This window comes from Epinephelus moara, chromosome 15 (genome assembly GCF_006386435.1).
Source record: "Epinephelus moara isolate mb chromosome 15, YSFRI_EMoa_1.0, whole genome shotgun sequence".
Lineage (NCBI taxonomy): Eukaryota > Metazoa > Chordata > Actinopteri > Perciformes > Serranidae > Epinephelus > Epinephelus moara.
The window spans coordinates 13135537-13162410 of record NC_065520.1 but is presented as its reverse complement, the minus strand read 5'-3'; the positions used below and the strand labels follow the sequence as shown (position 1 = coordinate 13162410).

Genomic DNA, 26874 nt, shown 5'->3' with positions numbered 1-26874 from the left:
TGCTGCCACAGTCATTTAACAGTGCTGATAGCAGAATGGGTGTGAAGGGCTTTGGCGTGGCAGCACATGGGAAGAAGCATGCCTCACTTACTAATTCTTTCACTTTAAACTTTACCCTGAGTAGTGCATGGCTTCATTTATGCAGCAGTGATCCAAGGACAGGCTTTGTTCCTGGTAATTATCAACTTAGTCTGCAGTCATTTTGTTGGTCTTCAATGTCAAACACTTGTCAGAATCCACTGCTGACGCCTTTGTCTTTAAACCGTTGTTCCTCTCAGCCGCACTAATGCTCACGATAAGTTAAAAGCCTCGAGTGCCAGCTGTTTGAGCTCCCTGTGTCTGTCATGCATCATCAGTGAACATACTGTCGCTCTGATGAGCAGATGTGATCATTTGGAAAACGCAGCGAGTAGATGTGTTTGTAAAAACACAGTGTCAGTAACATGATTAGTGCCCAGAGGGGATTAGTGTAAGCCACACTCTGTCCAACATTTGAGCTGTCCACTCACATACTAACATTGATACTGTGTGCAGCATGGGCTTCATTCCCACTGGGTTACACTATAGAAAAACAGTGACACTGCAGTTGCTTCCATGTGACGTAACAGTCTTGACTGTCTGTATTCACTCTAGGCTCTGCTGCAGACCCACGATGTGGTGGCCCACGAGGTCTACAGCGACGAGGCGCTGAGGGTGACCCCCCCGCCCACCTCACCTTACCTGAACGGAGACTCCCCAGACAGCACCAACGGAGACATGGACTTGGAGAATGTCACCAGGGTCCGCCTGGTCCAGTTTCAGAAGAACACTGATGAGCCCATGGTGAGAAGACAGGAACAACAGAGGCACATGTTGCAGATTAGGGGTGTAAATCACCAGTTTCATCACGAAAAAATATTATATCGATTCGTAAGACAACAGACATTTTCCAATATTACAAAGTCTGCCATGATATGATTTCGCTTCGATACAGTTCAGGGGTCTGTGATCGATATTACATGATATTAAATGCCCATTTAACGCAGTCTGTTACACAAGATGCTGTCAGCTCTTCCTTTTTTTACTTTTGGCCATGAAACACATAAACAACACATAAATAATGTAAAAACGTCATAGTGTAGGATGTCATCCAAAATCATGAAAAAAAGTCATAGTATAGCATGTCGTCCAAAATCATGAAAAAACGTCATAGTATAGTATGTCGTCCAAAATCATGACAAAGTCATAGTATAGCATGTCTTCCAAAATCATGAAAAAACATCATAGTATAGCATGTCGTCCAAAATCGATGGATTGTTACAGCTCTATTGCAGATTGCGCTAAATGAATGAATTTACAATCTCACTTTCTGGCTTTTCATCAAACCAGTTCACTTCTTGAAACATGCTTCTTAAGTGTTTTTATAAGTGATACAAATGATGCTGAAAATTCTAGATGTGAAGCCATTTTTACAGAACAGTGAGTCATCAGTTGGTCGCCAACCTTGGTGACTAAACACTCTCCATAACCACTTCACAATGAAAGTATTCCATTGTTGTGACGCAGCAGCACAAAGTCCTTCTGCATTGCTGTTAGATGAAAGTAACACAAACTCACATGTGAAACTACCTTACAAATCTCAGTTACTCTTCTGTTACACAGGGACTACCTAAACACAAGCTCGCCTTTCACTAATGGATTTTTCTGTCTCGTCACCCGAGCCAGCTGGTTTGACTTGACAACACCTGACCTCTGTCTGTCTCTTCCAGGGCATCACTCTGAAAATGAATGAACTTAATCACTGTATTGTGGCCCGAATCATGCACGGTGGAATGATTCATCGACAAGGTATGCATCCTTATCAGACATGAATATTTATAGGCACATTAATCAGCCATTTTGTCAATCTGATGAGATTAAATCTCACAATAATATTAATCACAGAGATTATTGAGCAGTAATAGAAAAAACAGTGAAATGTAACTCTTCCTCTCCCCTGGAGTCGTGTCAGATCTCTGATGTTTCAACGCCCAGGAGCCTCATTTGTAGCCTTTATTAATTCATTATTTCTCCGCTTCAGGGACTCTGCATGTAGGAGATGAGATCCGAGAGATTAATGGCATCAGCGTCGCCAATCAGACAGTAGAGCAGCTCCAAAAGATGCTGGTAAGTCGCACACATCGGACTTTCTTACCCTCATTTTCTGCTCTCTTGTGTAACATGCATTTATTTCTCCCTTCCCCACACAGAGGGAGATGAGGGGTAGCATCACCTTCAAGATTGTACCCAGTTACCGGTCCCAGTCCATGTCCTGTGAGGTAGGGACTCAGGAATACACACTTGTAAACATTTTAGGGGGGATGAAATGACTCATTTTGTATTTCCTATTGCAGAAAGAGTCACCTGATGTGTCCCGACAGTCGCCTGCAAACGGTCATGCCAGTGTCACTAGCTCCATCCTGGTGTGTTTCTGACACACACACACACACACACACACACACACACACACACACACACTATGTCTTTCACTGAAATAGCAGCTGGCCAGTAAAATGGAGGGGAAAAGCCAGAGAGACCATTTTATTATGCGGTTGGGTTTTCCCTCCAATTCTTGTGACCGCAATATCTCGAGAATGACTTTTCAAATTTGGCACAAACGTCCTCTTCGACTTCATGATAAGGTGAATAGATTTTGGTGGTCAAAAGTCATTGTGACCTTCAATCCATCTCATTCTCATGAATATCCCAAGAACACCTTGAGGGAATTTCTTCAAATTAACTGAATTTTGTAGTCAAAGGTCAAGGTCACTGTGACCATGCATTTCATTCTCATGAATGCAGTCTCTTAAGGAGGCCTGAGTGAGTTTCTTCAAGTTTGGCACAAATGTTCACTTGGACTCAAGAATGAACTGACTAAATTTGGTGGTCAAAGGTACTGTGACCTACCACACATCGGTAATTCTAGTTCAAGGTGTCTATTTGTTATTGCGATGAAGTTTTAACACAATGACAGCACACTGATAAAAGTTAGTCTTTCATGGGGTACAGTTCATACTACCAAATCATCGTCTTAAAATTAAATCTGGACCAGAATCTGTCGTTTCCAGCTAATTACTTACCATCAAAATCAATTAGATGTTTTTGTTACGTTGCAATCAAATAAAATACTAATACAAAACATGTGTCGACCCAACCAGGACCTGCCAGCAACGATCCAGCCCAAAGGCCGTCAGGTGAGGGTTCCTCATTCTCTACACCATGCTTGCACTTCTTTTTATTCAACTGTGTGCTCCACTCTTTGCTTTACAATCTGCCACTGATCTGACAAACTAACACTCATCCCCACAAGTCCAAATCTGCATGTCGGCATTTAGTCAGTCCCATCACATCTATTTTATTTGCATCAAGTTTTGTTCCCCAATGTTAGGCCTGATCTCTCCACGGCTTCGGCCTTGTAAACATTGGAAAGGATTCCTACACAGCTGTAAAAAAAAAAAAAAAGTTGATCGTTTCCTGGTCGGGAAGATATGACAGTGTGGTGTGACATTTCCTCACTACACTGAAATAAGTATAACAAAAGTTGAAAAGGAAAATGATAGGAACCCTGATGTCTTGGTCATCTTCTGTTCTCATTTGATTTCGGCCATTTTTGTCTGTTTCATAGTGTGTGTATCACAATCTAAGGTCACACACACACACACACACACACACATATACATAAAAAATGCAAATATAAGATTCTGCATCCAGTTGTGGGTCCCTCATCACACCTCCTTTGTTCATGTCCCCCCGACGTTTTCTACTGCATGATATATGTGTAAGTGTGTATGTGATGCTCTCAACCCTATAGATCTCCAGACCTGCTATCAAGGACAAATTGTCCATCAAGGTAAGACGTCTCTAAGTGGACCCTTCGTAGAAGTAGATCCCAACTCCTCCCACCCCCATCGCAAAGTTGCGGTTTCCCATCATAGTGGTGTCTAGATCCCATGCTAGCTATCAAGGCTTAGTCTGCATACCTGGTTCGTCAGTGGACGTAAAAGGCAACACACAGATGTGGATGTTTGTGCATAAGCTGTCGAGACAAAGGACTCGTGCGTCTTGCTTTTCATTTATCTGAATGTCTGTGCCCCCTCCTGCTTCGGCTCACACGCTCTGCTGTCTTTATCTTTTAACGACAAGCGTCGGCGCAGCATTTCTAACTACTTAATAATCTTGCAGCCAGTCTCCTTATATGTGGGCAGCTTGGCCAATCATATTCTTTCCCATATATCCTCCTGTGATCACAACACTGCTGCTCGCCACTGTGTCAGCACTCAGCATCGTTTTCTTTCTCACTGCTCTGCCCTTATAGATATATGTTCGGGCTCAGTTTGAGTATGACCCCGCGAAAGACGACCTCATCCCGTGCAAGGAGGCGGGCATTCGCTTCCGGGTGGGCGACATCATTCAGATCATCTCCAAGGACGACCACAACTGGTGGCAGGGAAAGCTGGAGAACACCAAGAACGGCACAGCAGGCCTCATCCCCTCGCCTGAGCTACAGGAGTGGTGAGTCAGACACACGACAAACACCAGAACTTTTCAGCTGTATTTCTTGATGTATTCTTGGGCTGTAAGAAAATATTGATACACTTGAGCATTTAGATATATTTTTTATATCTCTTTTATACTATACTATGACTTTTTTATCTGTTTTTTTTTTTTGACATACAATACTTTGACTTGTTAAACAACCAGCCTAAGGTGTGAAAGTCCTATGCACTGACCATTCATCCACCACATCTGCAGCTCTCCAGAGAATTTATGGCTTTTTATACAATGTAACCTGAGTTTGGTCTTAATCTTTGACTTCTTTTTAATTTAAATTATAAGTTTAGACACATAACACAACAATTTTTTCTCTTGTAATATTACAAGTTTAACACTAAGTATGAGTTAGTGTAGTACGGTGTGAGAGAAAGTCATAAGTGAGGAATTAATTGTAGTTTAGTTTTTAGGATATTGAAATGATAAAGAGCACAGAGAGAAAAATACAAGTTTGTGGCTCAGAAGCTTTGGCTGTGGATACAACTGACTGCTCTTTACAACACGTCAGAACTTTGGCTAAGAAATCGTTGTAAAGCCAGACACTCCTGCCAGGATGTGAACCTGGCACTTCTATCAGACGTGACAGATGTGTTACCAGTACACCACAGGAGCTCAGTAATAGCTTCACTACAACGCTCAACCAAGTTGTTTACTTCCTGTTTGTCCTTTCAGATCTTTAGCAGCTGTACTAATGTACTGAATCACACAGGGCCTTTTAATCTAAAGTGCATGTCTTTCCAGGCGCGTGGCGTGTATAGCGATGGAGAAGACCAAACAGGAGCAGCAGGCCAGTTGTACCTGGTTTGGCAAGAAGAAGAAACAATACAAAGACAAGTACCTGGCCAAGCACAATGCAGGTAAGCTGACACACATTATAGTGTACAAATGGTGCAACAGAGCTAAGCTACAGCTTGTAGGGGCCCGTTAGGGGCCCATAACCACATGTGAAGCATAATCTCACTTACAAGTCATTCTGTAAGGGCATTTAGACACCATTTAACAATCTGATGATTAAAGTGGGCATGTGGGGGTAAATAATGACGTTGTTGCACCTCTGTTCAGTTTGTGTAACTGATGCACGCCTGTTGCACTTTCCCTCTGACAGACCTCCTACTTCTGTCTTGATTTTGCCTCGTTTTTCAGTAACTAACAGTGTTGCGATTAACAGCTTTTGATGTCTACAAGTTTTGTTACGGTGTTTTTTGTTCAGTTGTCTTTTTATTAACCCTTCCGCTCCCACCCTTTGTCCATATTTCATGCTGTCTCTTTCCCAATGACATGGCTGCATGTAAGTAACTCCAGACAGCTGACGTCCAGCTTCTGTGTTTTTCTTCCTTCTCTTTCTGCTTTTTCGTCCTTTACCTAATGTCTCCTTGACTTCTGAATGACGGTTGCATTGTTGGGTTTGTTATTAGCAGTGTAATTCAGATTGACTAGATGCTAGACAGCTTAGAATTGCTCAGCTGGGTTTATATCTGACCAAGGTTAGTGCAAATAAGCAAGCTTTAATACCTTCTCAAGGTATCTGACCTTCATTAGGTCTGCCTGGTGCTTGTTTGAAGGAGCACTTGGTGTACATTATGGCATCATTTCCATAACTCAGTTTTAAATATTAAAAGCCCATCTGATTCCAAGCTTGATTTAAGCCACAGGGACAAAACACTACAGTTAATCTCATTAGCATTGCTTGTGTCCTCTATGATTCGCTGTTAGGTTTGCATTTATTTTTTGGGATATTTGCATTCACACTGTTGTGGAGTATGTACACTCAGTTGGCAGTTAATTAGGTACATCCAGAGACTAATACAGCACTGCAATAAATCACACCTTTGTTTTAGTGTTAGCTTGTGGTGCTGTTTAATCGTATTATTGCCAGAGATATTTAATGTTTTGTCCAGGTGGAAAAACATCTGTCTATTCTGATCTATTGCAGGACTGTTGTATTAGACTTCATTCATAAACTACTGACTGAGTGTATATTTACTTCTTTTTAATTCATGTAGAGAGTCACAGTCAGATTATTTTTTAATACAACATGATCTACCATGTTTGCCCTTTATAGCTGATGCTGTGTTAACCTTATGTTTCTCTGTTCTTCAGTGTTTGACCAATTAGATCTGGTGACGTATGAGGAAGTGGTCAAAGTGCCATCATTCAAAAGGAAAACACTGGTGTTGCTTGGTAAGTGAACAGTTTACACACTGTACTGTGACTTTAATTCGTGACACACATGTCACATTACAGCATGTCAAAAACCCTCAAAAGTCAGAGTTTAGTATGTCATAGAAAAGTCATAGTATAGTATGCTGAAAAGAACCACAGTATAGTATATTTTTAAAAAGTCCTATTATAGTGTGTCGAAAAAGGTGATGTAAGTTTTTTTTTAATCTATGCTTAGCCATCTGTCTAAAGACACGCGCGCACACACCCTGTTGAATGTAGCAGCAGGGAGAGCACAGTGGTGCAGGTCGCCGCCTTTCGNTAATCTATGCTTAGCCATCTGTCTAAAGACACGCGCGCACACACCCTGTTGAATGTAGCAGCAGGGATAGCACAGTGGTGCAGGTCGCCGCCTTTCATGCGGGAGACCAGGGTTCGAATCCAACGCTGCTTCCTCACCCAAAACAATGTGCTACGGCAAGGAGGAGTCAGGACGCCGGGAAATGTGGGGATGTCAGCATCATCCCCCCACCTCAACAAATTAGCTTTAAAAATACAGATCAACTTAGAGTAACGTGCAACACTAGTAAAAATATGGTCTAATACACAGTGGCTAAAAGCGTGAACAAAACAGTTACAGCGTGTCTCCCCAGCTGGGCCATTGCAGAGTGGGGAGGAGGCTTGGCGGGGGTAGGGTAGGGAGAGATGAGGTGAGTGGGTACCTACGAAAACTTTTTTTTTTTTTTTGGTTGTTCTACATACACATACATATAGCTAAAATGTGTAGCGTAGCAAGCTAGCACTACTTACTTACTAGTGCTAGCTTTAGCCACAAGTTAAGCTACGTCAAATACCATATAGTGACAGGTACACATTTTAGCTATAGAGGGTGAAAATGTCACAGGATCACAGTGCACCAATGTTTTTGTGTCCAAAGGGTCATGTCTTTTTAGGTGTTTTTCTTCTCTCTGCTGTGACACAGAAAGTAAGTAAGTATGACCCACCCTTGTTTGCTCCATCCCAAAGGGTGGTTGAACTGTGCTCTGTGTTCACTGTTACGATAAAGGAGAGAGTAATACACTACTACACCATACCACCTCTTCCTGGAAACAAAGATAGTTGCTTTTACTAGTCAGCCAGTCAACCCTCAAACCTTTGCTCTTCACCTGATCAAATAATCTGTTTAGTAAGATGGCAGGAAATAAATACAAATGTTTTTTCTGTTATTTGAATGTTAAGTAACAGCAATGTTTTCACTCAGATTAGAGGTCTAAAAGTCAAAATCTGCATATTATCTCTTGCCTTTAATATCTTGTCTGTCCTGTCTGTTCACCAGTCTAATCTTTCTTGATTAGTTTCTTTCCATTTTTGGTTGTTTCCTTTCTTATGGTTTTTTCCCCTTCCCATTGTAGGTTGTTGTTCTACGTAGTGCCTAACTACTAAGCTACTTACTACGTAGAAGCTAATGTAGTAATGTATTTAGCTACTTTGAAACTCTTTAATCAAGCTACGTAACCATACGTATGCTGTAGCTACATAGACAATAACAAGCTCCTTGTTGTTAAGCAACGCGTCGCTAGCGACGCGTTGCTTAACAACAAGGAGCTTGTTATTGTAGCTAAAAACATTGCTAGCTACAGCATACGTATGCTTACGTAGCTTGATAAAAAGGAGCTTGTTATTAGCTAGCTTTTAAGCATAGTTTATGTAGCTAGCTTAGCTTCCTAATCTTGCTAATTAGCAACAATACGTAGCTTACTACTTTACAACCTTGAAACGTTGTAGCAGTTCATACATTAGCTTAGGCGCTACGTAGAGGGTACGTTAGTACAACTAGGTAAGCTACGTGGTGGCTAAAGCTAGCACTAGTAAGTAAGTAGTGCTAGCTTGCTACGCTACACATTTTAGCTATATGTATGTGTATGTAGAACAACCAAAAAAAAAAAAAAAGTTTTCGTAGGTACCCACTCACCTCATCTCTCCCTACCCTACCCCCGCCAAGCCTCCTCCCCACTCTGCAATGGCCCAGCTGGGGAGACACGCTGTAACTGTTTTGTTCACGCTTTTAGCCACTGTGTATTAGACCATATTTTTACTAGTGTTGCACGTTACTCTAAGTTGATCTGTATTTTTAAAGCTAATTTGTTGAGGTGGGGGGATGATGCTGACATCCCCACATTTCCCGGCGTCCTGACTCCTCCTTGCCGTAGCACATTGTTTTGGGTGAGGAAGCAGCGTTGGATTCGAACCCTGGTCTCCCGCACGAAAGGCGGCGACCTGCACCACTGTGCTCTCCCTGCTGCTACATTCAACAGGGTGTGTGCGCGCGTGTCTTTAGACAGATGGCTAAGCATAGATTAAAAAAAAAAATCACCTTTTTCAACATACTACACTTTGACTTTTCTTAGACATGCTACATGGGACTTTCTTCCCCCCTTATACTTTACGCTGACTTTGAGCTGTTGGTTGTTGTTTTTTGTAAATACTGTAATATGACTTTTTTTCACCATACTTCGACCATAACATTTCTTTACATGTTGAGTTTTTTCCCCGAAATTTTTTAAGCAGTGTAGTCATATTAAAAGTTCATGGTATAGCATGTACATACTATATATGCCATAAAATAGTGATGGGGCGATCCTCAGCTGGATGTCATCGTTCCTCAGCTGCTCTATAAGAAGATGATAATACAGATGTTAAAAGCCCCCAGAAAGTCTTTTAGAAACACAGGGTAGTATGCGATAAATAGGTAATTCAAAGTACTCAAAGTATAGCATGCCATGTTACAGTTACACAATAATATGCCATAAAATAAGTCACAGTATAGTAAACTATAAAGACAAATATTATATGACAAAGTAGTTCAAGTGAGCACTTTAAAGTCTTCCCACTATATTTCCTCACCAAACTACTAAGGATATCGTCAATAGGTCTGAGGTGTACCTCGGTTTTATGGTGCTGTTTGATTCAACTTCTTCCAGATGATTTCTGACGCTCTGGATTTTCATAGGGTTGCTGCTGGTCTCAGCCTTGAAGCCCCACAAACTCTCCAACACCTGATCTGTACACAGTGACATTAAAGAACAACTTCAGGATTTTCAAGTCTATTTTCATACAGTACTCAAATGCCCAAATGTGAATTGAATGAGTTATGGCTATGAGCAATACCTTTGTAGCACAACTATACTGTAAGAAATAGCATTTTGAGGAAGCCATAATGAAGATTTCTGTAAGCCAGGAGGCTTAACATGAAGAAGCTGATACAAAGGGTTTACCTGTACACAAGAAACTGGGACAGTTGCAGATGATAGACACTATTTGTAAGAACCAATGGGTCATGAAAGCATCTCAGTGAGAGCTAACCAAGGCTGAAGTATTTAAGGGTATGAAGTCATGGTGGATGAACTGAAACAGCTACTATGCTTGCTGCAGATTAAAAACCAGAACAAAGTGAATATTTTACATGGAGGATGTAGCCAGGATTTGGAGTAAGCCAAGCTGCCAAAATCGAATATCTCACAGGTGAAACAAAGATCTGAGAGAGATTCAAAGATTATTCAACCATCAGGGGCCCTTGGTGGGATGCATGGGACATTAAAAATGATAGGGATATTGTCCAGGACATCAAAGACAAAACGTGCTCCCTTCACAGAAACTGCTGTCCTTTTTATACACTGACCAGCCAAAACATTAAAACCACTGACAAGTGGTTGTTCTGTTGGGAAACCTTTGGTTCTGACATTCATGTGGATGCCACCTGACACACTCCACCCACCTAAACACCAGTGTAGACCAGGCGCCCCCCAGCAGGAAAATGCACCATGCCACACCACAAAAACTGCTCAGGGGTGGTCCGAGGAACGTGACAAAGAGCTCAAGGCGTCGACCTGGCCTCCAAATTCCCCAGATCCCCATCTGATCAAGCATCAGTGGGTCATGCTGGTACCCCACCTCACAACCCACAGGACTCAGAAGATCTGATGGTAACGCCCTGGTGTCAGACACTACATGACACCCTCCAGAGGTACCAGCACATCCCTCAAATGTTTGATCAAGTTGGGATCTGGGGTATTTGGGGGTCATTCCTGAGCAGTATTTGGCAAGATAGAACCAACCTCAACTTAGATCTGCTCATCCAACTACAAGACTTTTACTATCACAGTTTAATGTAGACTTTTTTAACAAGCAAACTGAGGGAACAGCCATGACATCACTGAGTGAACACCAGAGCAACATCTGACATAGCATCAACTGGAAGGGCTAGAGCACATCAAGACACCAAAGACCACAACAGAGTATACATAGGGGTCACGATCTCCCCCCATTTATACGACCACCTGTTCCCACATGACGACAGAATACATGCATCTAAAGTAACTGAGTCGTAGTTAAGAGTGTCTGTTCCTGGATTGACCTGCCTGCTGTTAATTCAGTCGTCCCTGCTGTCTCTTTTCATTCAGGTGCACACGGAGTTGGAAGGAGGCACATCAAGAACACACTCATCACCAAACATCCTGACCGCTTCGCCTACCCCATCCCTCGTAAGCAGCCACACACTGACATGACAACTACACATATTAACACAACATCTAGGGATGTTCCTGGCGACTAATTTCCACGAGTCGACGAGTCAAAACACTCATTAAATTGTGCCAAATTTGATGTACTGTGGTTTCCATCTCTCCTCAGACACGACTCGGCCTCCTAAGAAGGATGAGGAGAACGGGAAGAACTACTACTTTGTGTCTCACGACCAGATGATGCAGGACATCAGTAACAACGACTACCTGGAGTACGGCAGCCACGAGGACGCCATGTATGGAACCAGGCTGGAGACCATCAGGCAGATCCATGCACAGGGCATGATCTCCATCCTGGATGTTGAACCACAGGTAACAAACCAGTCCTGGTTACCAACATCTTAAACATCTGGTGACAGTTACTGGTCAGTTTGGATAAAGAACTACAAGAAGTCTCTCTCTTTCTCTGTCACCAGGCACTAAAGATCCTCAGGACAGCTGAGTTTGCTCCCTATGTTGTCTTCATCGCAGCTCCCACTGTCACCCCAGGCATGACTGAGGTACTGTCACAAATACTTTTCGTGTTTCTTCCTGCTAAAGTTTATTTGCACAAACTAACTCTCAGTCTAACTGCAGTCACTTGAGTCTGAATTTGGACACTTTCCAAACCTGTTAACCAACATGCAATGTCTCACTGTGTGTAAACCTTCATTTCTGTCACCACGTTTTGCTTTGCTCTGTGTTTTCTGCATGTGTCTTGTATGCTTTAAGCATGTCTGTATTTTCTTTGGCATGCCTGTTTTCATATGCAAGATGCCAAAGTGGTGCAGGAAGCTGCCTGTAAGTACTGGTCACATGGTGTGGAAAGTGTAGAAGGCATGTGTTGCCTGTGTGTTGGTGTAGCTCCAGTAGTTGTCTAGTTGTGTTCTCCCTTATTCCTCCAATCCCTCTAATAATCCTCCTAATTGTGTGTTTTCTCAGTGGTGCATCTTCATTTCTGACTTCATGCATCATTGTCTCCTCTGGCCCAACCCTACCGCTCTGTTTTATTTTTACTCTCCTCCTGTGTCCTGGGTGATTCGGGGAATTATTTATTTCATTATTACCTGTTATCTGATCAATATCACAAACCAGATTGCAGTTATTGTCCTTAATTTCAGGCCTGCATTGGTGGTCTATGCAGCATCAAAGGAGATAAGTTTGTTACCACAAGTTATGCTTTCCTAACAAAACAGTGTCACTTACTATTAGAATGAGATTATATTACTGGTGTTACTATTTCACAAATTTAACTATGAATTATTTAATGGCATTTTCTAAATGGCATTTTTTAATGACATATGATTTAATATTTATATATAAACTTCTTTAATGGCATTTTTTATTAAATACTATACTATGACTTTTAAGCATATTTAATGACAATTTTTTTCTTACATTTTTAATGGTGTTTTTAAGACACACTACACTTTTTTTTATTTTTTAAGGCATATAATAATAGCATTTTAAATGACATACTATATAAAAAATCTTATTACATTTTTAATGGATTTTTAAGACATAGACTTTAAAAAAAATAAGGCATATAATAATAGCATTTTTAAATGTCATTAATAATTATTTTTCTTACATTTTTAATGGAGTTTTTAAGACATACACTTTTTAAACATTTTTAAGGCATATAATAATAGCAATTTTAAATGATGTTATATACATTTTTTTCTTATGTTTTTAATAAAGTTTTTTAGACACGCTACAATTATTAAAAAAAAATTCAGGCATATAATAGCATTTTTAAATGACAAATTTTTTCTTACATTTTAAATGGAGTTTTTATGACATACCACACTTTTAAAAAAAAAAAAAAAAAGGCATATAATAATAGCATTTTTAAACAACATATTTTTTTCCTACATTTTTAATGGATTTTTTTACTACACACTACACTTTTGTTGTATTTTAAGGCATATACTATGATTTTTTAAAGGTATTTGTATGATACTATACTATGACTTTTTTAAAAAGCATTTTCTTTGGGTTTTTTTGACATAGTATATTAAGATTTTTTTCCTTTTTAATTTTTATGATGTACTATATTATACTATACTGTTGCTTCACTCACTATTACAATTTTTAATGGCATTTTCTTCATGGTATTTATTACGACATACTAGACATAAATCTCTTCTCGTATGAGACGTTGCAAATGATTTAAGTTAGTAACAGCCGTTACACAACAAATGCGACTTTAATGTAAAAACACTCATCCTACTTCTAAATATGTGTGAATTTAAATATGCACATACAGAACTAGACCACAAATGCAGCCTGGAGCACATCACATGTAACAAACAGCCATTAAACCCCGTCTCTCTCTCTCTTTCTCTCAATCCCCCCCTCAGGACGACTCTCTGCAGCGGCTCCAGAAGGAATCAGAGATGCTGCAGGGGACCTACGCTCACTACTTTGACCAGACCATCATTAACAATGAGATTGACGACACCATCCGACTGCTGGAGGAGGCCGTAGACCTGGTGTCCACCACCTCTCAGTGGGTCCCCGTCTCCTGGGTCTACTGACATACACTCAACATGAACGAGCTCATCACCCTGAACGATCCATCTCTGATCCAACACAGATGCTAAACTTGGGTCAAACCCCCTCGAATCACGTCTCTCTCATCAGAATCACGCATCTCTGTAGATAAACTGTTGTTGAAAAAGAGGGAAACACTAATGACTCTGACGCATCACTACAGAGACTTCATCCTGCCCCGCCCCCTTTTTCTCAACAGCCTCAAAGGCATATTGTTGTGTACATATATACATATATATATATAAATGATAAAACACTAAGTGAATATGGTTCTGTCCTAGTTGAAGGGTGGGGAGTGGAGGGGCAGTGTGGTAGATATTTTGTACTTTTCTTTTGTAATTGATGGATGGGTGGTAATATTGGAAAGGCAATAGTGAGCATGACCATAAAGCAGTCTTATGTGGGTGCCTGTGTGTGTGTTGACCTTTTAAGGCACCTCTTGTGGTACTCTGTGTCCTCCTCCCTGACGTCCCCCTAATTTCCTCGGCCTCTGTGACGAACACGCCGAACTTTAAAAGCACATTAGAAGCTGCTATAGTGGCGACAAGTAACTCCCTCAGCTCCAAATGCAAGTTTGAGTGAAGCAGAAAGCACAGGAAACTTGGCAGTTTCTTTCTTCCTCGCCCCCCCCCCCCCCCCCGCCCTTTATTTATTTCACTGGCCCTCTGTGCCTGTCAGTCTGTTGAAGGAGCACACTGCATCTCTCTACGCTGTCTCTGTGTGTTGCTGTAGCCTATTGTACCATGCTTCTCTTCCCAACCTCCCATGGTCTTTGTTTACATCTCGGTTTGCACAAAATGGACAATGAAGAAGACGTGTACTGCATCTCGTCACCTCACCGTTTATATTTTGGGCTGTCTTCACCCCTCTCCCTCCATACATGAAATCAGTGGACGTGGAATATCGTTCTTGGGGCGTGATCAGCTACGAAAAATCACCCACATCCACCACTAAACATGGCCCCTGACCTGGAAGACAAAAAACTAACAGAAAGGAGAAACTGCCTTATCAGAGCCTCGGGGAGGACGTCTGTAACACCTATGCACACCCCTGGTTTCTGCCAGGCAGAGCGCCACGACAACCATTTTCTTCTTCTTCTATTAGAGAGCCATGCTTGTTAGAATAAAGTGTTCATAGGAATGTTTGTGGATGGGGAGGGCCTCATGTAGGTGGGAAAAATCCAATCCTAGAGCCACCATTTTGGAACTGTTAACTGTTGTCTTTAAAAATATAAAGGAGTATTCTTGTTTCGAGGGAGAGAAAATAACTAAATTTTGTGTGTAAATGTTTCAATGGTGCGTACGTCATACGAGTGAATTACCAAGAGCCAGTGTATATTAACCCTTAAAAGAAGCTCAGTATGTGACATAACCTCTTCATGCTCTACCAGAAGTGGCACAGCGCCACCGCGCCCGCCCGCAGCATGCAGGCACATCAGTCGAAGGGTCGTAGACAAAAAAATAATTTAAAAAAAGTCAATACTATCAGCTGCGTGGTGCGGCTGCTGCTGTTCCACTTCCAGTAAAGTGTTTTCATTTCAAGTCCTGTGTAAATTACCTCTGCAAATGACAAAAGCAGCTCTTCTGTATGAAATGTTGTTCTTTTTTGTTATTTCATTTTTAAAAAAAATATATTTCCTTTTACGTGTTTAAAGTACGCCGCCTCGTCTTCCTTCTGGTTTCCTGACGTGTGAGTGAGTGATTATTCTGTAGTGTTTTAAATATGGATTTAGACGTCCAACAGGGAGTTAATTCAGTCTGCAAAACAAACATCATTTCTGGATATTGTCTCGTTGCTCTTGTAACAAGTGAAGATTTGTCTATTGGATTCCTCAATGATCCGGTTTTAATGAGAGACGCTCCCACAGACGCAACTATGTAAATCTACTCTATATTCAATGTCATGCCCACAAGGAAAGCACAATGAAGGTCTATATAAAAATCACATTCCTCTCATAAATAATACAATATCGCATTGTTTGCTGGAGTCATAAATCTACTTTCTCTGAGAACTCACTGAAATCCTCGTGCAAAAATAAAGCTCTGCTCAAACAGCTGGCGGGCCCGTGTTAAGTAACACAGGAACAGCTAAATAAACCAGTTTCTTTCCATGCGTATTGATTGGAAGCGCTTTTCAAGGAGAGACAGGTGTCATTAAAAGAGGATTGCAAAGCCTCAGTGAAATCTGTCCAGTGTTTACTGGTTGAATCCAAGGCCTGTGCTGCTGAGGTGCCCTTGACATTGATAAGTAATGCTTCGTACATACACAACTTAATTAAGTTTTTCAGCGATTCAGATGCTTGACCATTAACATTTATTTTGCGCCATCAAAAATAATAGAACATTTTATGTCCTGGCTGATTTCCACACTGTCACTCTTGTTTTTATATGTTTAGCAACCTTTCAAAACAACTCATAAATGTCCGGGCACAGAAAGACAACTACTTCTTCCAGCTAAAGAGCTCTTCAGTTCAACTACAAACGTCTGACAGATCATTTTAAGCCTGCTTTTCCCCCTCTGTTCGATAGTCAACTCAAAATGAAAGACACAAGGACTAAACACAGTGGTTGCCCCTTAAAGCACCGCCATGGCGAACGTCCGGGTTCACACACCGAGCGAACGAATATCAAAGCAGCACGCTGAAGTTTGGTCATCAAGGACATAGTGAGTGTCTGCCTGCAGGCGACGGCTCCAATCCAGTAAGTGATGTAAGAGCCTGCACATTATGAGCTGTGCAGCGTGGGAAGTTTCAACAGGACACCACAACCAGGGAACAAATCCACAGCACTGAGACCCAACAAGGCAAGCTGCCAGCTCTCTGCTTTATAAAGGGTTGAGTTCACCCAGATTACAAAAGACAATGGTCTAAGTGCCACAAACTCGTAAGAGGCAGAAACTGAAGAATATCTCACAACAGACTGATAGCAAGAGCTCATGATGGCCTTCTGAGTCGATCTCTGGTCAGATCACACTGTGGTGCAGACTCAAAAGCAGAAGCGTCATTGAGGTTAGGCTAGTTCGAGATGAACTGCGCCTTGCCGGGAAAGCAGACGAGAGCAGGCGGCCGCAGCAGCAGGAGGCAGTGACAAAAAGCTGTGGTCGGACAGTTCCCAGCAGCCTTCAGTCTGTACAGGAAGTCAGAGAAACACTTACATCCTGTCTGATATGTTGTCGATTTATGAAAAAATTGCAGCTTTTTTGCAGTCACCCACAAAATGGTAATTTCCATATCAGTTGCTCGCCCAGTGTGATGCTGAATATGTGAAGAAAACTGATTTTGATGTCGTAGTTAGGGGATGAAATGGGAGTTGATGAGTCCTCTCTCCCAGCCTGTAAATGCTAGATAAGCGTGTTTTTTAAACTCAGGTAAGAAACACTATCATACTTCTTATAGATATGATGAATTCAATATCAGTCCCCTGCAGCCATTAATGCCATCATGCAAAAGATGCATGTTTTCATGAATTCCTTGCACGTTTCAAGACAGTATAGAAGAACTAACCTTACTCAACGTAACACCAGTAGCCTGTTTTACATTATCACACAGGGCTTGCAGCCTCAGAACTACTGAGGTTAAACTACTAACTCTTTCTAGCAGTGGCTAAACAATCTGTTTGGATAAAGAGTAAGATTCTTTTTGTTTAACCAGGAACAGCCCCAAATTGCCATCGCCAAACCAGCATGTTTTCACATCTCACTGGGTGAATTAAGAGTTTATTTTACCCAAACAAGAGTTGCTAATTGTCAAAACAGTGGAAAGATGAACCACTGTTTCTGAGAGTTTTATTTTGTATCCGCTGACTTTGAATGACGTGTGTTTAACGATGATAAAATTAGTTTATCTAAATGGAGTCTGGTGGGTTTGATGATGGGATTTTGGGGCAGTTTCTGGTTAAACGTAAAAGATCTTACTCAGGTCTATCTCTGTAGGGATCCATTCAATAATCTTGTCAGACACTTTCATTCAAATAAACACAAGAAATGTGTGCTCTAGAGAAAGGATCAGCGCTCAGTGAATAACCTCCTAAGCCCTATGATAAGCTATTAGGGCAAGGCTTAACTATACAGACCAGTGAGCAGTGATAACTAACACGTCTTTGGGGTCATCAGGTGGGAACCTCCTTTCACCAGTGTTTCGTCTAGTTGGTCCCACGACACCTCCAGGAGGCTAGACAGTGACCTCTGGCGTCCCAGAGACACTCCCCTAATGCCAGCTCTCACTGCTCCCCACACCAACCCAATAACCTCCATTACCTTACTTACACATGGCTTTCTCAGCCCAAACAGCACTGTCACCTTCAGTAAAAAAAACAAAAAAAAAAACAGGCACCGTTCATGTGAACTCCAGGTAGCAACCGTGCCGATACTACCTTTCCTAGCACATTCACCATACTCTATTTCACACGCTACATATCATAACTCAAATATGAGCTAAAGTTAAAGGAGATAGAGAAGATAAACTCACAGGCTTTCTCAGCCCAAACAGCACTGCCACCTTCAATGAACCCAGGCTCCGTACATGCGAGCTCCAGGTAATGACCGTGCTGATACTACCTTTCCTAGCACATTCACCATACTCTATTTCACACACTACATATCAACTTACAACAATCTGAGCCTGTCAGTTTAGAGATTTCAAAATTGAAAGTTAGAAAGCTTGAGTAAATGTTGACTCAACTCTGTCCAAACTAACAGTCCCTCTTAAGAGACAGCGATCAGTTAAAAAGGGCCCGTTTCTCTAGATTCCTGAAGAGCTGACAGTCTCCAGATAAAAGGTCCTCCTCTGCCAGCAGTGATAGGCTGCCTGTCCGTCCGCCTGCCGTCCTTGTGTCCAAGGTTGAACCTATCAGTCGCGTGAGACACGGCGAGCTGATAGGTGACTGATGTTTTACCTCAAGAGACAGACAGACAGGCCTGATGGAATAACTCAGTGCTAAATGGACCGGGGAGTTTGCTGGCTCATCTCGGGGCCTCGCTTCACGGCGGACTGTTTTTTTTTTTCCCCCTGCGTGGTGTGTTTGCAGAGATGGCTGTTTGACTGTGTACTCTGGCTCTGAAGCACAGATAAGTCACTGCTCGCTCCTGCAGTTATGAATCGGCTGCTTTGAGCTGAGAAAGCAGGAAATCCTGTGATATGATGAGAGGTCAGCAGCAACTCGTGAACCGGCGTCGGGTGCTTGTCTTGTTTTGATTTACTGGATATTGCGAGCGTTTTTCTTTACTCGGATATTGCCTGAGCTACAGTAATAATACCTGTGCAAAGACTGGCAGCTTAACAAGAGTTCTTAGAGTCAATTGATAAATAACAGACTGCAGCCTCACAGGCTTCACACTAGACTGAGTGAAAGGTCTGATAAAGACTGGTTTGTACAGAGAACCTAAAGTCCCATGAGGTGAAGTTTCTTATCTTGTGCGAACAATTTAATTACGTTGTGTGCACAACATAATTATCTTGTGCCCAAAATTAACTTTCACATCGGCCGAAAGAGACTGATGGATGTATAAACACTCTGTCAAAGCATATATTTTACCTGTTGAATTGCCATTTTGTGTCACAAATACATTTATTTCACTACATTCCAAGAGATAATAGGGTATTTTGTTGAATACAGACTTCAAGAAGCCATTGGTTGGATCAATGGCTACTTAATTGAAGCCCGAAAACAACTCAAGAAGTCTTGATCTCAGAATTCGGTTAAGTATTTGCTGTTAAATGCACTTAAGGGTCAAACATACAAGTCCATTTGAAGGTTTCGTAAACCTGCCGATACTTAATGATTTTAATCAACTGAAACCTCCTCATCAGACTCCTCAACCTCTACCGCAACCCCCCTCTTCTTGCAATACCTGAGACGGTCAGTTTTGCAGTAAACGCCCTGTGTAGATGCCCTAAAATCATGTTTTCTAGTGTGTCCATATCTGTGAGCGCCATCATTTGGAATTAAAGTTTTTCCAGGTAGTTTACATGGGAAATATTCATTCCCAATGAGGGTTTACACGGGAGATCAGTTTAATCGCCTTTTAATCGCCTTGATTTGGGTCCACGCAAGGTTTGGGGCAGGGAAGGTTTCTGGGTGGGGCTGATGTTACGTGTTTACGTTTACTGGAAGCAAACACTAGTCCTCTCTCCAGATAACAAGATGCTTGACGACGCCGTTCTTAGTGCCTTTTTCTGGCTTGTTTTGCTTATATTCTTGAAGCAGCAGTACGACAACAACCTTGTTCTGCTAATACTTCGTCTGTTGAGAAAGAGAAGGGCGGTAGAAGGTCGAAGAAGGGAGATAGAAGACTGTGCTGTGGCGAATGGAAACCGGTTAGTGCAACGAGTCGGGCGCGCGCTATATATGTCATCGCGCCAGAAGGGCAAGGAAACGAGCATGCGCAGAAAGACCGTAATGAACTTAAAGAGGAATGAGTGTATACAAGTGCGAGAAATTCTTTCATTCTGAACTAGAAACGGAATATTCCAGCCCCTTATATCGGATTAAATTTTCAATCGTATTGGCCGTTTTCATTCTGAATTAGGTGTTTACAAGATCACTTTTAATAGGAATGAACTTTCACTCCAAATGAAAAGGGAATTAAACTGTCCATGTAAACGCACTCAATTTGACCGACAGCCAACAGCCGATATAGATACTGAAGTTTTTTTTTTGCTGTTATTGTTTATTTTAGTTATTTATCCCCCCTTTTGTGCCAGGGAAACGAAGAAATCCTTGTTCTAAAGTAGTTTAGTCCCTCATTACATCACCTTAGCATGAGCACAGATTTAATCATACGTATTCTTTCACATGAAAAACATTTTTTAAACAACAAATTTCTCCCTCAAACTACATTTTAGAGGATTACATTTGAACACATCATGAGAATGTTAGAATTTACCTTGGCTTACAGCTTAAATGCATCATAAAGTAACTCAATACAACCTCCATTCTACTGATGTCAACACAGATTTGTTATTCACAATGTCGCCCTCTCAGGGAAACATGGGATGCGTCCCCTGACACGTCAATAGTGACTTTACTGCTTCCTTTCATCCCGTGGAAAGATCTCTGTTCATCCTAAACACATTTTCTATTGTCCCCGGGATGACGGGATGCTATAAGTCTTGAGTCCTGCTTTCTAGCCTGTACAAAATTGATGTGACAACAAAAAAACATCAGCTATTGCCATTGGTGAATGTCATGATACTGATGCTGGCCGATAAAGCGGTGCATCCCTACTATTCTGGTATGAAGAGTCACACGACAGGGTGGCAGAAAGCCTTTAAAGGTTATCTCGGCACACACAAAATCTACCTACATTTGGCGCTTGGAAGGTGTTCATTTTTAGATCCTAACTTTCAAATTTCAGAAAACAAAAGAGATGGATACAACTTCTTCCAAAAGTGATGTCCTTCACTTCTAAATAAACATTAGAGTTAATAGCAGTGAAAGGGCACGTAACACCGACAAAAAAAAGACTCACGACACTTTGCTTATTGATAACTTGAAAAAGACAGTCTCTTGCTGACCGTACATTCTCATATACAGTGTGTTTGAAGTGGCAGAGTACAATGCAGGTCACACAGTATATGACTAATGGTAAACACAATCATAGATTTTGCTTTCCATGTGAGAGCTACGTGTTTCGGCAGAAGGTCTTCTTCTCATACACGGGATATAAAGACAAAACTGAAACAAAAGGACGGCTCACTCTGTTTTGACTCAAGGCTTTTCTTGGAGCCTGTTTAAGTGCAATCTGAAAAAGTATGAGAGGCCCTGGTGGTGAATGAAACTCCTCATAAACAACCCTGAGAAAAACAGTGAAGGATCATTAGCAAAAACTTTAATAAAAAGCATCTGAGTCCTTCAGAGTCCTGCATAATATTCATCCCGCTTACATCCTGGAATGAGCTTTGTAAAATCGTCATAATTTGTACTTGGGCTGAATTCAGACGTATGTTTTCTGCTACTCTTTGTTACTATAGAAACTCTTTTCTGCACAAGGAGAAACGTCTGGCCTTGTCAGGTAATTACACACTGAGGGCACTTTCCTTTTATGCCTGTGTCACTCAGCTGCTTTAAAATCTGTGGCTGAGGAAATAGAATCAAACTCTAATGGCTGTGTGGAAAAACGACTGATTTGGTGTGATTAGACTCAGTGTCAGGAAACTTTACTGTCCTTCACATCGTGACAAAAAGCAGAGGATTCAGCTGCAAGACTTTCTGACTAAAACCACATGACGATCTCAAAAAGATTCTGCTGAACTCGAGTTCAAGTTTCCAACTTCCTTTTCTTACCTACAAGGCTACAATCACTCCATAATATATTTTTCAACTAGCCAAGATTCATACATAAATTAAATGTGCAACTGATGAAATGAAAATTAGCCTGCACAGGTCAGTTCGGCTTCATTTGTTTTGGGCATCACTGAAAATGGTGAGTAAGTTCGTCCTCTGTAGTGTCTGCAGTTAAATTAGATGTTTTTAAGGATGCAGCCTACAACTGGAAAAGTTTACTGACCTTTATGTGCAAAAATCTGCGATAAAGCTATCAAGGTATGTTTCATTCGCCTCACATTTATTGTTTGAAGAGACGAACATTTCTGTAATCAAATAATTATGCGAGTAATTTGTTTCTCCGGTTTGATTGGTTTGAAATGCAAGCTGGTATTTAGTTTCTGATTGTCATCAAGTGAAGTGAACAACACTGATCATCTTGTTACAGTGCAATGTTCTGTTGGGAAATCTTGGGTCCTGACATTCATGTGGATGCCACCTGAACACCAGTGCAGACCAGGTACACCCCCTCATGGCAACAGTGGCCCCCCAGCAGGACAATACGCCACGCCACACCACAAAAACTGCTCAGGAATGGTCCGAGGAACGAGACAAAGAGCTCAAGGCATCAACCTGGCCTCCGAATTCCATCTCATCAAACATCTGTGGGACATGCTGGTACCCCACCTCACAACCCACAGGACTCAAAAGATTGCTATTATAAGTGTCTGACCAATAAATTAAAGTTTAACTCCAACTTTCGCTCTATCCAATATGTTTAATAATGTGTCTAACCAAGTCTCGCTAAAGCAGAAGTCTCATTCTGAAGTCTCTCAAGTTGAGCTGATAAGATAAACATAAAGATAAAGTTGTTTTTTTTTGCTGTAGGGATCTTTTAAAACAAGCACTTTCACTGGACGTACATCGACAGAGCTCTATTGCCCCGAGTGGTAATGTGCTCAACTGCCGTCTCGCTCAGCGCTGGACCAATTTAAACAATTGTTGTCTCCATCAGTCACTTAGACACAAAAACATGGGACAAATAACAAAGTTCCCCTTTAAGCCTCTCTCTGTGTGTTTCTTGTCTGATAGATCCAAATATGGATTCATGAATACATGCACAGTTGTGATTACAGTGTCGTACAAACACTCCTTGGTACGAGCCTGTTGCCTCCATGTTTGTACTGAATTCATAAAATAGATCTCACATGTAAAGGAGTCCACCCCGGCCTCTGAAACCCATCTGCAGGACTTTGCATAGACAAACAGGACTTTACATACTCCCCTCTCGCCACACTGATTCAAAGCATTTCAAACGAAGCCTGTGAGACAGAGCCGAGGGGATTTTCCCACTTATTTATGAAACTCTGGCTGCACAATAAGCTGTTGGCTGCTGAAGGTCTGCTGCAGTCACCACAAACAAGCACATGGTGTGCCTATGCAAAACAGATGATTGACGCTGTGGGCGTACACACAATGAGGAAAGGGCCCCAAATCAAGTCCGGCTTGGGGCGGGCCCTGGCTTTACTTATTAGCCTACAATAAGCCTCTTTGGAGGTTACACTGAGCCAGCTACAGAGAGCTGGAGTACGACTGGATATTGGCTGGTTTTACCTTCAGAATTAAAGCTTCATATTTACCACACGTCAAGACACACACCCAACTCAACTCTCTCTTGGTTCACATCAGACTTTCAGCACCACTGTCTACTGCGGCGCTCATTACTCTCCCAGCCTTACTCCATTAAACAACAGGAAGGAGCCAAACTTACCCTGAGGGAAGGTGGCATGAATAATTGATTAAATTGTTCATATAAATAATAATCACATATTTGTTTCATAATAATATTACTACCAAAATAATAACATTCACTCCTGCAACAGTCCAAAATGATGAGATGGAATCAAGCATAATGCCGACAGTAACCACGGCTTCAACTTTAAAGATTATTCTACTTCATGTTTTTACTTCAATTTTTATGTATAGGCTATTATATTTTGAAATGTGAGATATTTAGGATATGATTACTAAAAAAAGAAATGTCAGCTATACTTTAATTTTCTTTTATCTATAGTGTAAGTGACTTCTAGCTGTTTTGAAAATTGATATTGAGTAGCTGCTGCACAGTTACTTTCTGCTTCATTGTTATGCTTTTATTGTGAAAATCCTTGACCGGACCTGTTTCTGGTGTATTTTAGGGAGGGCTGGTTCCCCAAGTCTACTCTATAAAAAGATGATCCAGCCCATGATCAATTGCGCAGCTTTGAGGAGCGTCATGTCGTGTTGTGAGTGCAGAGCCAGTGAGGACACAGCGCGGGGGAGCATCCTCTACAGCATCCTCAACAGAGGCACCGAGGAGACGCCCGCTGCGCACCAGCTCTGCTCCTGCGCCTCCAAGAGGAAACTGGTGGCGACTCGAGCTCCGCACTTGGTCTTCAAAGCGGCCTCGGAGGTGCTCGTGAAAACTTTCAAGTTCGTGAAAAATGTGCCGTGTTTTCGCGGTTTGCCGGCGGAGGATCAGCTGCGGCTGGTGCGCAACAGCTGGGCGCCGCTGCTGATTTTGGGCATGGTGCAGGACTCCGTGGACTTCGACACGGTGGAGACGCAGCAGCCCAGTCTGTTGCACAGGATTTTAACGCACAGCAAGGAGCGGCAGCAGCGCGCTCCGGCCGAGATTCAACACCCGGGGGTGCCTGTCAGTGACGCCGAGGGGATCAAGATGTTTCTGGTCAGGTGTAGGGGACTGAGGATCAGCGTCAAGGAGTACGCCTTCCTGAAGGGAGCGATACTGTTCACCCCGGGTAGGAGACAGTACTGTTGTCTGTTACTTACATGAGTTTTGCTCGGTGACTATAATTAGCTACCATAATTACATGCCACAGTCTAATTAATTTCACTGTGGATTATATTCATGTGACTACCACAAATCATTTATGTAGCCTATGGCCCAGCAGACTTCTTTATAGGGCCACTGATACGGATTGAATTTATTCCATCACCCTGTGCGTAATTTTCCTGTGCGTAATTTTAGGGTACCAGACATCACTCCATCACCCTGTGCGTAATCCCTGGCTGCATGTGTCTCCCTGTGTGTCTCCATCCTGCAGAGGTGACGGAGTTGGAGTGTCGGGACTACATCCAGGCGCTCCACACGGAGGCAGAGCGCGCGCTTTACGAGCACGTGAGGACGGCGTGCCGCGGCAACGTGGGCCGGTTCGGCAGGCTGCGCGCGGTCCTGAGCACGCTGCGGTCCATGGACCCGGAGGCGGTGGCGGGACTCTTCTTCAGACCCGTGGCCGGGAGGAGCAGCATAGATGAACATGTGCTCGCCATGTTTTATGAGCGGTAGAGACAAAATTAGGGAAGACATTTGGGACTGGGGTTTAATTTCATGCCATCATGCAGGCTATTTATTTACCTGTTTATATTGTTCTTTTAATTTTAAAACCTCTACTGTCAGCTTTCATTTATTTATTTATTCATGAGGACTCTGAGGACCACTGCAGACCCAATGAAAAAGATTTCCTGGCACATTCCAGTCCTAAAGTATTCAGACCTGAACAAATCCCCTCCTTTTTTTTACTGTGACACAAGGTAAGACTCTAGAAAGCAGGGTGGGAATGGCATCTCAATAAGAGCATTGCTTACATAACAAAAGTGTAATAAAAGCATCTGTCCAAACACTGACACACCTTATTCACAAACACCTCCTTCAGCTCAATACAGCCATCGATAATCCTCACGCAGCAAGTCACAAACTTCCACGTACAACTGTTAAAAACACTCTGGGCTCGCAAACACCAACAACAGCTGCAGAGCTTCTGCAAGCACGACCAAAGCCAACACAACCACAACATTAATCTACAAGCATAAACAGCAAGCGAGCACGTGATCCCGCAGGTTTGAAAAGTTGCATTTAAACAAGAAAGCAAAGTGAAGCATGAAGCAGCTCCTACCATTGATGATCAGCTTGACAGGCGGAGATGATCACCCATCTTCCTGCAAAAGACAAGTATGTAAACAGGGTTAAAAGCTAGTCAAAGTACAGAAGAGTGACGTGTAAGTGTTGAATCAGACGCTGTTTAGTGGCAAATAAATCAGTGGTATTAATGAATAAAGCCAATAAACTCCTGCAGTCACTCCAGGGCTGTAAAATCTGACTTAGTGCCCCTGAAATACTTTGCAAGCAGGTATCAAAGGCATTAGCACAAGCATGATGTCACAGTTTTTATCACCAATCCAACACCTACAGAAAAGTTAAGGGTGTCAATTAAAGCAGCTGTAACACACCAGTAGTTTGGACTCCATCTCTCCGTCCTGACAGCCTCAGTAAATACACCTCCTCTCACCGAGGATCCGCCTGACGCCTCGTTTCATTAATATCTCCAGGAGCCGGCGCTGAGCTGATTCTCCTCTTCCTCCTCCAGCTCCCAGTCGTCGCAGGTTGCAGTTACCTGGGAAATACCAGCCTGAATTAAACCAAAATGAGATTGCAGATTATCCCTCCTGAGGCGACGGTGCTGTGTGTGTTCATAATGTGAATTAACAATTGGTGCTGAATCACCTCCCATGATGCACACTTATTTCCCATCTTTGTCTTAAAATGAAGCTCTGTGTTACTGAAAGCTCTAATACGGGATGTGGTTATAACATGATGTGCTTTGCTGAACCACCTCACTACAGTGTTGCTACTCTCACACACATTTTTTTGCCCACAGTTTTGATGTGACAGCTAAACCTGTTGTGATGGATTGAAAAGTGTCCTATTT

The 26874-nt window shown here is 42.1% G+C and overlaps 2 protein-coding genes and 1 long non-coding RNA gene across 13 annotated transcripts in view; 2 read left to right on the top strand and 1 right to left on the bottom strand.

Moving 5' to 3' along the window:
* Positions 1 to 15497, top strand: part of LOC126401988 (peripheral plasma membrane protein CASK-like) — a 54925-nt gene extending 39428 nt beyond the window's left edge. For 4 of the 10 annotated variants that reach the window (XM_050063609.1, XM_050063608.1, XM_050063606.1 and 1 more), the window contains 14 exons: positions 634 to 822; positions 1749 to 1827; positions 2060 to 2145; positions 2229 to 2297; positions 2373 to 2441; positions 3177 to 3212; positions 3830 to 3868; positions 4334 to 4530; positions 5311 to 5426; positions 6670 to 6750; positions 11190 to 11270; positions 11419 to 11621; positions 11726 to 11809; positions 13652 to 15497. In XM_050063609.1, coding sequence (XP_049919566.1) covers positions 634 to 822; positions 1749 to 1827; positions 2060 to 2145; positions 2229 to 2297; positions 2373 to 2441; positions 3177 to 3212; positions 3830 to 3868; positions 4334 to 4530; positions 5311 to 5426; positions 6670 to 6750; positions 11190 to 11270; positions 11419 to 11621; positions 11726 to 11809; positions 13652 to 13828 — 1506 coding nt within the window. In that variant the 3' untranslated portion in view covers positions 13829 to 15497. The remainder of the gene's footprint in view (positions 1 to 633; positions 823 to 1748; positions 1828 to 2059; positions 2146 to 2228; positions 2298 to 2372; positions 2442 to 3176; positions 3213 to 3829; positions 3869 to 4333; positions 4531 to 5310; positions 5427 to 6669; positions 6751 to 11189; positions 11271 to 11418; positions 11622 to 11725; positions 11810 to 13651) is intronic. The other 6 variants (XM_050063614.1, XM_050063611.1, XM_050063610.1 and 3 more) reach the window with 3 other exon arrangements.
* LOC126401997 (uncharacterized) lies at positions 721 to 26554 on the bottom strand. Its single transcript, XR_007571147.1, has 5 exons — positions 26396 to 26554; positions 26062 to 26104; positions 9673 to 9790; positions 9338 to 9400; positions 721 to 808 (listed from the first exon to the last, which is right to left on the bottom strand). It is a non-coding gene; the product is annotated as an uncharacterized LOC126401997 (long non-coding RNA).
* Positions 24367 to 25841, top strand: LOC126401992 (nuclear receptor subfamily 0 group B member 1-like). Of its 2 annotated transcripts, none has more exons than XM_050063621.1 (2): positions 24367 to 24906; positions 25213 to 25841. In XM_050063621.1, the coding sequence occupies exons 1-2, from the start codon at positions 24381 to 24383 to the stop codon at positions 25452 to 25454; spliced, it is 768 nt and encodes a 255-aa protein (XP_049919578.1). In that variant the 5' UTR covers positions 24367 to 24380; the 3' UTR covers positions 25455 to 25841. The 2 variants fall into 2 exon arrangements, with proteins under 2 accessions (XP_049919578.1, XP_049919577.1); XM_050063620.1 differs by having other exon boundaries at positions 25137 to 25841.
* Positions 26555 to 26874: the final 320 nt, after the last annotated feature.